Source organism: Narcine bancroftii, chromosome 5 (genome assembly GCF_036971445.1).
Source record: "Narcine bancroftii isolate sNarBan1 chromosome 5, sNarBan1.hap1, whole genome shotgun sequence".
Taxonomy (NCBI): Eukaryota; Metazoa; Chordata; class Chondrichthyes; order Torpediniformes; family Narcinidae; genus Narcine; species Narcine bancroftii.
In genome coordinates, this window is record NC_091473.1 from 240,797,629 (window position 1) to 240,811,289 (window position 13,661).

The 13,661-nt window shown below is 41.5% G+C and overlaps 1 protein-coding gene across 6 annotated transcripts in view; it reads right to left on the reverse strand.

Moving 5' to 3' along the window:
• celsr2 (cadherin, EGF LAG seven-pass G-type receptor 2) overlaps nucleotides 1-13,661 on the reverse strand; it is a 278,596-nt gene that overhangs the window by 173,531 nt on the left and 91,404 nt on the right. For all 6 annotated transcript variants that reach the window (XR_011358468.1, XR_011358469.1, XM_069941787.1 and 3 more), the window contains exon 2: nucleotides 2,985-3,623. Coding sequence is in view for 4 of the 6 variants with exons in the window: in XM_069941787.1 (XP_069797888.1) it covers nucleotides 2,985-3,623 (639 nt within the window). In the remaining 2 variants the exon portion in view is untranslated. The remainder of the gene's footprint in view (nucleotides 1-2,984; nucleotides 3,624-13,661) is intronic.

Genomic DNA, 13,661 nt, shown 5'->3' on the forward strand with positions numbered 1-13,661 from the left:
ATGCCCCTAACGTCCTTGACATAATATTGCAATAGGTGGCAGTCTATGTGCAGTATTATCAGTGTGGTCTAAGCAAGGCTACACATTCAGCATAACATCCCCACTTCACAATTTTATCCATTGATAGCAAATCATATGTTTTCATCTATGGCCTGGCTAATTTGCCACATGACTGGTAGATTAGGAATTTGAGATCCCTTTATTTTCCCCATCTATAACCTAGACTTGCGTCATTCTGAGAATTGGTGACCCCTCTATTCTTTCTACCTGAATGCACTACAGGGGATCAATACTTTGCAAAAACAGGGCCATAATTTCCTTCCCCTTTTCCTTACTTCCTTTTTTTTTTCCTTACTTCCTTTTGATGATGAACATGCACATTTAATAAATTGACTAAATTCAAAGATCCTTCATATTTACTGAGCATATCCCCAGCATTAAGTAATGCATAAAACAGGAGTAGAAATGGGCCTTATGGCCCCACAGTTATTCAGGAAGATCTTAGCTGAACTTTTACTAAATTGGTTTCCCTTGATTACCTTACAGCTCGAATAATTAGAACCAAATTGCATTCTCACCTCGGATTAGATTGCAGTGTGCTTTTAGAAATACAGTCCAATTCTGATTATCTGAAATGGTTGGAACTGGACCTATTTCGGATGACTGGCTTTTTCAGATAACTGGTCATTTTAAAAAAAACAGCCAAGCAATCTGCTTGTATCAATGTTTAAACAACAAGGGAATGTTTTTTAAGCATTAAAACAATGTTTAATTCTCACCAACAAAGCGCTAGCTGTCGCTGATCCCCGACTCATCCCCAACGTTGCCGCCAATCACTGAGACCTCCCAACCACCGCTGCCGATCCCCGGGGAGGTTCCTCGGGCCGGTGGAACACCCACTGGTGAGTTGGCGGGCTCCTGTCTCCCTGAGGGCTTGTTCCAGCAGGGACTGTTCTGGTCTCGTGTCCTGGTTGGAGCCCGACGCTCCGTCTTTGCATGCGCACATTCACCCTCCCAACCATCACCAATGATCACTGACACCTCCCCACCAAGGCCCAGCCCCTGCCCAGGAACCCAAGATCTCCACTCTTGCCTGGGAGCCTGGTGTCTCACTGCTGCCCAGGAGGCCTCTCTCCTTGATGATGCCAGGAAAAGGGATTCTTCTGACTGTTTGTGGCTGGGAGACAGTTGCATACAGTTTGAGAGGGAGAGTTGGAGAGAAAAGTCAAATAGGGGTAGGTAAAGAAGAAATGGAATGAGGGGAGGGAGTTACCTGAAACAAGGACAATCGTCATTCTAATTTCAGGTAGGGTGAATTTATTTTTCAACCTATGAGGATTTCTGATTCTTTTGGATATCCTCATTTATCCAAAATTTTCAGAGGCGAACAGACGTTACTTATGGGTCCAAAAATTTTCAGATAAATGAGGATTTTGGATAATCTGAGTTGTAATGTAAATAGAACAGAGGCATTTTGGAGTACTGGCATCTGAAATACTATGTACAGTCCTGTTCTCCTTACTTGTGGAATGGGTTTGGAGGCAGTACAGAGTTGGCTCCAGAGATGAAGGGGATAGCCTATGAGGAGAGATTGAGTCATCTGGGGCTGTACTCACTGGAATTTAGAAGAATGAGAGGGGATCTTAGAGAAATGAAAAATTATGAAGGGCATAGGTAAGATAGACATAGGTTGTTTCCATTGGTGGGAGAGACTAGAACTAGAGGACATAGCCTCAAGATTAAGGGTAGTAGATGGAGGATGATTAGGATGAAACTGCTTTTCCTAGAGGGTGGTGAATCTATGGAATTTGCTGCCCATTGAAGTAGTGAAGGCTACCTCAGTAAATATATTTAAGGTAAAGGTTGGATACATTTTTACATGGTATGGAAATTAAAAGATATGGGGAAAAGGTAGGTAGGTGGAGATGAGTCTATTGTCAGATCAGCCTGATCTAATTGAATGGGCAGCAGGCTCAATGGGTTGGATGGCCCACTCCTATTTCTTACATTCTTCTATGAAATTTTGGTTTATAATGGCAATTGATAAATAAATAACACAAACTGTTTTCACGTTAAATCTTTGACTGAAAGTTCCATGTTCCAAATGGGCCAGTGGCAGCTAATGACATTTAATGAGTGATACAAGTTAATGTTATATGAAAACCATGATTCGGAGCTTTGCATCGTCAGAAGTGACTAGAAGTCAGGATGCAACAGTGTGCCAATCACAAAGTGTCAAAGGTGATGTTTATGTCGCAAAGATACTGGTAAGAAATTTAAAAGATGGTACCAATAAGACAAAATCCACTTCTGTATTGATCAGAAATAAAGCAATAATAATTAAAAGGGCACAGGATGTACCATATAAAATTGCTAGAATTGAAATATACAGTATCAATCCATTTCTGCACTTTTTATTTCTTCTCATTTGAACATATCAGTATTGTTCTCTATTTCCTTATATCATAGATGATTGTCCAGCACCTTATCATTTGATACCTGGGGTGATCATCAGTTGCAATGTGCACTGTGTGCAAAATACATAACCTCTTCAGTGCCATCTCCCTAATCAATCAGCCATTACCCCTGAAAAGGGGATTAATTGAAACCTATTTGATGAGCATCTCATCTCTTGAACTGTACTGATTTGAAACCTCTGAAGTCTTTTTCCCCAGTGTATGAGTACATGCAGCTCAAGGATTGTCCCAAATCAATGAGGTGGATCACCACCACCTTCGCAAGCACAGTTAGGTCAATACATTCTAGTTTATTGATGATTGTCCCATTGCTCCAGTAAATAAATAGAAACAAATAAAGAAATAGATAGTTAAATAAATAGATACGGTAGATAGATATAGTTAAATATGGAAAGAAAGAAAGAAGTGCTGCTTTTTAAAAAGTTGTTAAAATATTGTAGTAAACAATCATTTCCATTCCAATAGAATCAGCTTTCACATTTAATAGGGGCTGGAAAGTAAGCTCACCTGTGTAGTCTTCATGGCACTCGCATGTAAATCCACCTTCTCTACTTCGACAAATGCCATTGTTCCCACAAGGATTTGAGTAACAAAGATCAATTTCTGTCTCACAGTAGTCTCCAGTGAACCCTGCAGGGCACCTACATCTCAAGCCATTTATTGGGTGGATGGGGCGAAATAAGATGGTGTCTGAGGTGATGAATGGAGCAGAGCTATCAAATTTCAACACAGACACACACTTCATGTAGTTCTCACAAGGTTCCCGAAGGCAAATATTGTCATCAAATGGTAGTACCGTTTGTGTGGAGATGGCTGTCAAAAGGGTACGGTTCAGGTAAATTTGCTCTTGTAGGTCTTCAGAAGAGAAAAACTGATCGTGGGTTCCACCAGGCAGCAAGACAGACAGACTAACATTGAGGATAGTAGCTTTTACATCCGTATCATTCTGTATGTTGAATATAATTATGTCCTCTTTCATAGCAGCTAAGACAGTGGCCACTCCTTCCACAAACAGAGAGAGAAGGGGAGAGAGAAACTTATCTTGGGACATATTCTCCAGCCGTAGAGTAATGCTATTGCTGAGCATTTCATCTGTGATGATGGTGACTTGTAGCGTACACTGGGCTGTAACACTGTGAATGCCATCTGAAAAACAAGGAATTTTTAAAAATCCTTTTTTACATCAGCCACTCGCTTTTAGACATAAATTCACATTACTCAAATACCCTAGACACTATAAATAGAGGTATGAATTCAATTAAAATGAAAAGATTAACCAATTCTTTGAAGTTGAGACAAACGACAGGAGGAGTACATCAAATATTCATATTCATTTAATGGAATTGAATTTTATTGAAATGTGTAATCATTATACCAGATAGAGATCTTAGATGCATACCACTTTGTCTCAACCATCAACTTCAAAAGTTCAAAGGTTCCTTTTATTATCATGTAATAATAGATTTAAAATATAATACACATGATATACTTCAACTTTTATCTGCTCCAAGGCAAGCAAAACGTTGCCATTACCTTTGCCTGGCACCCTTAACAATAGGAGAAAGGGAAGCAAAAGAGAGTCCCTTCCGAGACACCTAGTTTCCATGGATTCTCCCCTTTGTAAAAAAAATCAATGAACTGATATCCTAACTTTCAATGAATAGTCAGGATTTTTTTTTTAATGGCCTGATGCCCACTCACACTAGACCCAAGCTATTGATTGCTCAAACTGTTTAATGTACCACTGCCTGCTCCCATCGACGATTATCAAAGGCCAAGCCCACTGCTATCCTCTCTTGCCCCCATTTCCCTTGAATCACTTGCAGTGCATGTCGAGCACTGTCACACTGAGCATAGCTGCATCACAGAGCTGTGTGCTCAGCCCACTCCTGTTCCCACTAATAACTCATGACTGCTTACCCAGATCCAACTCCAAAAAAGTCATCAAGACCAGGATCGACCACCCTCCACTGCACATCAATAATTTGGTAGTAGAGAGAGTAGAGAGCACCAAGTTCCTTGGAGTCCACTTAATCGGCCACCATCATATCAACCTTCTACAGGAGTTCTATCAAGACCATGCTGGCCAGTTGTATCACAGTGTGGTATGGTAGCTATAAAGTATTGGATCAGAGGTCAATCTTCAGGACTATAAAAGAGAATCACTGGGGTCTCCCTCTCACATCAAAGTGAATTACTGGGATCATTGAAGAGGGCGTACTAAATCATTGAGGACCCACAGCATATTTCAGCTACTCAAGTCAGGAAAGAGATGCAGGAGGATCAGAGCCAGCACCACCAGGCTGAGAGACAGTTACTTCCTGTGGGCATTGAAGATGCTGAACAACCAAAGGATCTTCTCACATTAACCATCCGAGACCTCGCATATTTACAAAAGAATATTTATTTCTTTATATAATTGTCTTGTGTATGTATTGTGGATCTGTAGATGTGTTGCGTCTGGTTGTATGTCATCAAAGACCCACATCACCCAGCACATGCTCAGTTCTCGCTCCTGCCATCAGGAAAGACTCACACCACCAGGTTCAGGAACAACTGCTACCCCTCCACCATCAAAATCCTCAAGGACAAACTCAGAGACTCATTTAACGACTCTTGCTTGTGCACTTTATTGATTTTCTTTGTTCTCTCTGTATTCTCTCTGCAGTCAGTATCTTTGGCTTGGCTTCGCGGACGAAGATTTATGGAGGGGGTAAAAAGTCCACGTCAGCTGCAGGCTCGTTTGTGGCTGACCAGTCCGATGCGGGACAGGCAGACACGATTGCAGCGGTTGCAAGGGAAAATTGGTTGGTTGGGGTTGGGTTTTTCCTCCTTTGCCTTTTGTCAGTGAGGTGGGCTCTGCGGTCTTCTTCAAAGGAGGCTGCTGCCCGCCAAACTGTGAGGCGCCAAGATGCATGGTTTGAGGCGTTATCAGCCCACTGGCGGTGGTCAATGTGGCAGGCACCAAGAGATTTCTTTAGGCAGTCCTTGTACCTTTTCTTTGGTGCACCTCTGTCACGGTGGCCAGTGGAGAGCTCGCCATATAATACGATCTTGGGAAGGCGATGGTCCTCCATTCTGGAGACGTGACCCATCCAGCGCAGCTGGATCTTCAGCAGCGTGGACTCGATGCTGTCGACCTCTGCCATCTCGAGTACCTCGACGTTAGGGGTGTGAGCGCTCCAATGGATGTTGAGGATGGAGCGGAGACAACGCTGGTGGAAGCGTTCTAGGAGCCGTAGGTGGTGCCGGTAGAGGACCCATGATTCGGAGCCGAACAGGAGTGTGGGTATGACAACGGCTCTGTATACGCTTATCTTTGTGAGGTTTTTCAGTTGGTTGTTTTTCCAGACTCCAAAGGCACTATTTGCCTTGGCGAGTCTGTTGTCTATCTCATTGTCGATCCTTGCATCTGATGAAATGGTGCAGCCGAGATAGGTAAACTGGTTGACCGTTTTGAGTTTTGTGTGCCCGATGGAGATGTGGGGGGGCTGGTAGTCATGGTGGGGAGCTGGCTGATGGAGGACCTCAGTTTTCTTCAGGCTGACTTCCAGGCCAAACATTTTGGCAGTTTCCGCAAAGCAGGACGTCAAGCGCTGAAGAGCTGGCTCTGAATGGGCAACTAAAGCGGCATCATCTGCAAAGAGTAGTTCACGGACAAGTTTCTCTTGTGTCTTGGTGTGAGCTTGCAGGCGCCTCAGATTGAAGAGACTGCCATCCGTGCGGTACCGGATGTAAACAGCGTCTTCATTGTTGGGGTCTTTCATGGCTTGGTTCAGCATCATGCTGAAGAAGATTGAAAAGAGGGTTGGTGCGAGAACACAGCCTTGCTTCACGCCATTGTTAATGGAGAAGGGTTCAGAGAGCTCATTGCTGTATCTGACCCGACCTTGTTGGTTTTCGTGCAGTTGGATAATCATGTTGAGGAACTTTGGGGGACATCCGATGCGCTCTAGTATTTGCCAAAGCCCTTTCCTGCTCACGGTGTCGAAGGCTTTGGTGAGGTCAACAAAGGTGATGTAGAGTCCTTTGTTTTGTTCTCTGCACTTTTCTTGGAGCTGTCTGAGGGCAAAGACCATGTCAGTGGTTCCTCTGTTTGCGCGAAAGCCGCACTGTGATTCTGGGAGAATATTCTCGGCGACACTAGGTATTATTCTATTTTTTTGGACTATCAAATGGTGGTAATTTTGCTGCACCCTCAGGGTTGTATGTGATATCATGTATGTACTCTGACAATATATCTGAAATCGGCATGTTTTGCACCAATGACTGGAGAACGCTGTTTAGCTGGGTTGTACTTGTGAAATTTGAGGACAATAAATTTGAACTTGAACTTGGCAATCATTCTGGCTACAGTCCCAAGGTAGCTTCCATCTCCCAATTATCTTGAACCAACCCACTGCTCAGTCTCACCATCAAATCGTTTTCGTTATCACCTTGTAGCTGCCTGGGTTTATAATGCAATTGCTCTGAATCCAGCCAGTTGCTCAATCCTTTTGGATTCTGCCTACTGCCCAGCACAATGCTAATTATCCCTGTCCCAGCCCTGCCCAAGCTTGAAAGTCTGAGTTCCTGAGCAGCAAATAAGCAGTGTATGGAGAGACTCTCCCTGGCCATATCAGGAGACCCTCCAATGGCTCATATGTAAAAGGCCTTTAACTTATTTTTTTAAACTATAAAAATTGACTGACATAATTAAATCTAAATATTCCCTTAAGATGATTAAAAACAATCAAATGGCAAGAAATAATTAAAGAGCAAAACAAAACAGTGAGATCAGAAGATAGATAAAGCATAACAGCACAGGCCCTTCAACCCTCGATGTTGTACCAACCTATATATTCCTACCAAAATAAAAATCCCCTCCTACCTCATAACCCTCTATCTTTCTTTCATCTATGTGCCTGCCTAATGTTTAAAAGTCTCTTAAATGTCCTCAATAGTTCAGTTTCCACCACCATGCCTGGCAAGGCATTCCAGGCACCCACAACTCTGTGTAAAAAAAAAACTTACCCCCAATATCTCCGCCCTTCACTTCGGACAGATGTACTATGGTGTTTGCTATTTCTGCCCTGGGGGAAAAAAAAGGCACTGACTGTCTACCTTATTTATGCCTCCAGCATCTTACAGACCTCTATTAAATCTCTCTTTCAACCTTCTTCACTCCAAAGGGAAAAGCTAACCTTTCCTCATAAGACTTTCTTTCCAATCAGGAAAGCTCTTAACTTTTTCCAGAGGATTATCAGTCCCAATCAAATGAATGAAGTAGCCCCAGCCCTTCTTGGCCCAAAGCAGAAATCCAAATGTGTTGTCTATCCAGACTCTCCTCCCAGGAGCCACTCCTCCATCACTTGACTCATTCCTACACTTAAAGATAGAATTGCTTCATGCAGCAGACCTAACCCAACTTAATTCTGTTAATTTATTGTGATAAACTCCACATTTATGACATTTGACATTATCAAAAAAAAGCTAACCTATATTTTGACATGTTTCACAATTTGAAACATCGATCACAAAAATTAGTGGAAGCTCAATTAAATCGAAACATCATTGTCCTGGTATAGAAATAACACTAAATCGATAATTTTCATATTCTTTTGTGAGTAAAGGGACATAATTCACAAATTGACAAAGAAAGTTATATATTTCTTAATTGACGGAGCAACAGAAGATCCATTGTACTACATAGGTAAAATTTAAGTGATATTTTAGAATGAAAATTAAAAACTATATCCTCATACAAATGAACATAAGCTCATTATCTGCACTACATGTTCAAATGATTGATGGATGCCCAATATTTTGTAATATCTTGTGCTATAAGGTAGGAGGCTCTCCATTCGATCTGTAGATGTTTTAAGATAGCCAGTTTCAATTAATGAATTAATGACTACACTTGTTGAGTGGGGAAATGCAGTGAAAGTGTTCTTAAGCTAATTAGAATCTAACATTCTGATGAACCTCCACCCGAAATATTATTTTACTTCTCTCCCTACAGATACAGCCTGACCTGTTAGGTATTACTAGTGGGTTTTTTTCTTGCTTCATTTGTAAAAATGCCCATAAACACACACAGTCTCAGATTGGAGTGGAACTAAACCAGATCCTGGTGACTAAGTGGTTGATTTGAAAGTGTTTCGGCAGGTGCTTCAGAAAAAGAGAAAATAATAGAAAAAATAACCACGTGCGTCATTTTAACTTTGTTATCAAGGTGTTTAAATATTTGATTGAAATAAAATAATACACTTGCATGTAATTGGACAGTAATGTAGAGATGTGATTGGTGTGAATTAATTGAAGTAATGGTTGTACAAAGCCAAGCACAAATCACAACCAGTGCACAATGATCTTGAGCACAGCTTATTAGATTTTCTGTCAATCTAACTTCCAAGTTTAAAAAAAATTAGCATAAGCGCCAATGAATGTGTAGCGTGAATAAAAGCTCTCACAACTGGAGGGTCTATAACTATGGGTAAGGTCCCACAGTAGTCTTTGGAAGGGTTCTGGGTGTAGGCAGGAAACCAGGGTTATACGTGAGCAATGGAGGCAGAGCTGGAAGGTGGAGCCAGCCATCAGCGCAACACACTACTAAAATGCAAGACGTTGCATTTCCAGGTAAAATTATCATTTTCAAAGTTAATCTGGTGCAATCTACTGGATATTTTGTACAAACCTACCAACACCAACAGTTACCTCGACTGCTCCTCTTCATACCCTGTCCCATGTATGGATTCCATTCTTTCTCTCAATTCTTCCACGTCTGTCACAATTGCTCCCAAGATGAGGTCCTCCATTCCAGAACATCCAAGATGTTCTCCTTCTTCAAAAAGCGTGGCTTACCCTTTTACTGCCATCAATTCAGCTCTTACTCACATCTCCTCTATTTCCCACACATCTTCCCTGGCCATTCCACCTCGAGATGCATTAAGGACAGGATTCCCCTTGTCCTTACCTACCACCCCATCAGCCTCCACATCCAACACATCCTCCTCAATGTACTTACAATGTGATATCACCACCAGACATATCTTCCTCTCTCATCTCCTCTCCACCTTCTGCAGGGAACACTCCCTCCATGATTCCCTCATCCACCCCTCAATAGCTGCTCTGTGATTGCAAGAAATGCTACACTTTTGGCCATCCCTCCTCCCTCACCACAATTCGAGGTCCAATACAGATCTTCCAGGTGAAGCTTTTGTTCAGAGATTGATAGGTTCTTAATTAGTCAGGGCATCAAAGGTTATAGGGAGAATGCCAGGCAGTGGGGCTGAATAGGAAAATGAATCAGCTCAGGATTAAATGGCAGGGCAGACTCAAAGGGTGTCAATTCTGCTTCTATGACTTATGGTCTTATGGTTTATGAAGCAACACTTTACTTGTGAATTGACATCTGACGTTCCCGATGTGGCATCCTCTATATCAGAGAGTTAACTCAGACTGATGGATCATTCTGTTGAGCACCCAATGGCCAACCATTTTAATTCCACACCCAATTTCCACACCAACATATCTGTCCATGGCCTCATGCATTGGTAACCTGAGGCTACCCACAAGTTGGGCACTCTCCAACCAGATGACATTTACATTAACCTCTTCATTTCCATGAGGCCCCTCCCCTGCCTCTCTCTTTCCCCACCTCTCTGTCTCCTTCAGCTCCCACACCTTTCCCTCACCCCCCATCACCTCAGCTTTTTTTCTCCTGCCCTCCCATCCATGTTACAAGATCAAACCAGCAACCACAAAGGCAGCATATCACACAGGGGTAAAGATGAACAACCACTTTATTAACAAAAATTCACCTTCAAACTTTAATTCAAAACCCCCCCTTTTATAACAATGCCCACTGGTTACTATGCAAATTTCTATAACAGTGTAAAACTAATAAATTCCCCAGCCTAAATATAACATATGTAATTAAAGTCTAAGTTATATTTCCAACCAGCCCACAGAAAAACTTAGATACAAAACAAACACAAAACACACAAGACTCAACCGAAGCAAAGATCATAAACAAAATTCAGTTTGTTTGGTAAACTGAAGCCAAAAGATCTTTGAGCGAGAGAGAGCACAAAATTCAAAGTTGTCTTCTTGTGTTGCTTGCAGAGAGAGGAACAATGACTTGGTCTGGATCCTTCTGGCTATCTTCGGAATGTTCATCCTTTTTAGAATGCCCAACATTCTAAACTGCCTCCCAGACAATGACTCTGCTTGGGCCTCCTTCCACTTCACTGCCACACCCAGAGATGGTTTGTCTTGCAAGTCCAGAAATTTCTAGATCATCTTCTGCACATGCCTTCATCTTGGCTCTCTAAGGCAAACTGTCACTTTCCAACACAAAACTACACAACACATAGCCCAATACACAACTCTGTAACATCACCTTTGACCTTCTGCCTGTTGGTCTGTGCTCCTCTACCCTGCCCCGTCTTCCCTCCCCTCCTCTCCCCCACCTTTTTTTTTAATTCAGGCTCCTGCCTGATTTATTTTTCATCCCTTAACAAAGGGCTCAGGCCCGAAATGTTGGTTAAGATTTGCTTCCTGTAGATGCTGCGTGACCTGCTGAGTTTCTCCAGCACTTTCGTTTATTGCACTGCAATCTCAACATCTGCAACTTTCCTGTTTAACAGAAAAAAACATTCAGTGCTTTACACTACAAGGGATTGCAAAAACTATTACTTGTGACCTCTTTCAGATCTTCAAGATTAAAATCAGATTTGTAAATCTTACTGGGGTTAGTGACCAAGTTGCTTCACGATTATATGGTAAAACAAAGGAAGATTTTGTGTTTTTATTTGCCTGGAGGTGAAATATTACTCCTTGGGGCTTTTGAACAAGGCCTTGTTTTCTGGTTAACACCAGCTTTCAAATTCAGTCAGAGTCTCCACAACAAATTCAAGATGTCAGCAAGTATCATCAGACTTTTATCCAATTCTTCAAAGATACATTTGAAACGGGAATCAATCCTCGGGTTAAATTGCAACTGCGCAATGCACCTAATCTACTTGACAATGAAAGTACATAATGGAGAAGTTATTTGCATTCCCTTTGAGGATTTTGTCTTGGAATAATAGAACATGTCAAGACAGCTAAAGTTGTGAGTTGGGTAACATAACTAGTCTTTCAATGAAAATGAAGCCATATCCATATACTTGAAAAGGAGAAGCCTGTAACAAAACTCTTAGCAGTGTGAAAGATTTTTCTAAGCAATTTATTTATTACAATTTTCTAGAAATCCTATTCTAAAATATAAACTCATGTAAAATTCAGGCAAACTAATATTCAGTCAGGAGAACCACTTAAGAATGATTCAGTTTGCGTAAAAAGATGTTTTTATTATTAATTTATATCTTCCGTCTTCTGCTCCCACAAAGTACTTTAGAAATCACAATAATCATTTGCAAATTCGACCATAACTTACTGAATATTCAACAAGACAATGGTGTTCATTTATCATGGCTGTACACTCAGATAACCATTTAAATATTTGTTTGCTATTTTCTGATACAATGACCAACAGTAATTAGTTAACCTGAAAGAGATTTAAAGTTTTTAAAGTTTAAATTTATTGTCAGAGTACCTACATTACATTATGTACAACCCTGAGATTCTTACTTACCGGTAGCGCAAATAATATGGTATTCAAGAAAAGATAGCTATACGAATGAGTGGAATGTAAACAAGGAGGAAGTGTAAACAAACTGTGCACTGCAGAAAATAAGTGATCAATAATAAATAATGTGCAAACTAAGAGTCCTTAAATGAGTTTGATGTTGAGGAGTCTGATGGTGGAGGGGTAGCAACTGTTCCTGAACCCAGTGGCACGAGTTTCCTGACAGCAGCAGCGAGAACAGAACATGTCCTGGGTGGTGTGGATCCTTGATGATTGCTGCTGCTCTCCAACGGCAGGGTCCCACGTAGATTTTCTCGACGCTGGGGAGAGTTTTGCCAATGTTGCACTGGGCTGCGTCCACTAGCTTTTGAAGGCTTTCCACTCAGATGTAATAGTGTTCCCTGAGCAGGCCGTGAGGAAGCCAGTCAGCACACTTTCCATTTCACATCTGCAGAAGAGATTATAGAGCTTAACTTCAAAATGATAATCCTCTTCCCTCAATGCCGAAAGTTGATGGTGCATTATATATTTATAACCATTCTAGGTTTTGCTACAGTTATAGGATTTATTTTATTTCCACCAGACAAGAAAGATTTCAGAGTATGAAGTGAATGAATAACTGAATCAGTACTAGGAACACCAGTCCCCGAAGCAATGCTCAGTGCTTAAGAGTCAAATCATTACAAGCAGGAGTAGTAGTCGCTAATTCTAAAAAGAGAGAAAAAACGCTCAGTAAACACAAGTGTGCACTTGTTCGATAAAGAATCAACAAAGATCCGAGAACATGAAAGCAACCCTCCTTGCACTATAAACACAGGACAGAAAGCAAGACAGCAGGCAGATCATAGGGCACAGCAGGTGTCAACAGGCCCACTTTGATGAGTTGTTGCTACTGACCCAGATTAAACAAGCTCCTAATTTGTCATTAAGTCCATCAGCATTCTCACATTTAGGAGGAGAAGCCACATAAACAGTTATCATTCCTGTCCTAAAATGATTCTTCTCAAACATTGCCTTTATACATCCAGTTTCCCTAATTTCTTGCCTCGTGTACACCTCCATTGGATTCCATGTTAACTGCTACAGCGCCCGCGATTGGGACTGGGGTTCGAAACCCGTGCTGTCTGTAAAGAATTTGTTTCCTCCCACCATTTGAAATGTACCAGGGTTGTCAGTTAATTGGGTGTAATTGTGCGGCACAGGCTTGTTGGCCAAAATGGCCTGTTACCATGCTGAATGTCTAAAAATGATTACCAATACCCCAACCACCACTTTAAACTTGCTGATGTAAATACATAGCGATATAATTAATTAATTGTAGGCATTCAGCTGATGTCAGTTGCCCGGGCATAAAACCTATTCTTTCAGCCATACATGTTCATGTTCTTCTGGTTTAGAAATTACCCTGCGAACAAAAGTCATCATCTCCTGTTCCACACTAAGTTAAAATCTCATTTCTTTATCGCAGAATTGTTGCTACACATGAGGCAGTCGTTTGGCCCATCCATCCAATGCTAACTTTTCTAAGAGCAATCCAGTTATTCGTGCTCTCCAGATTTTTCCCAGTAGCT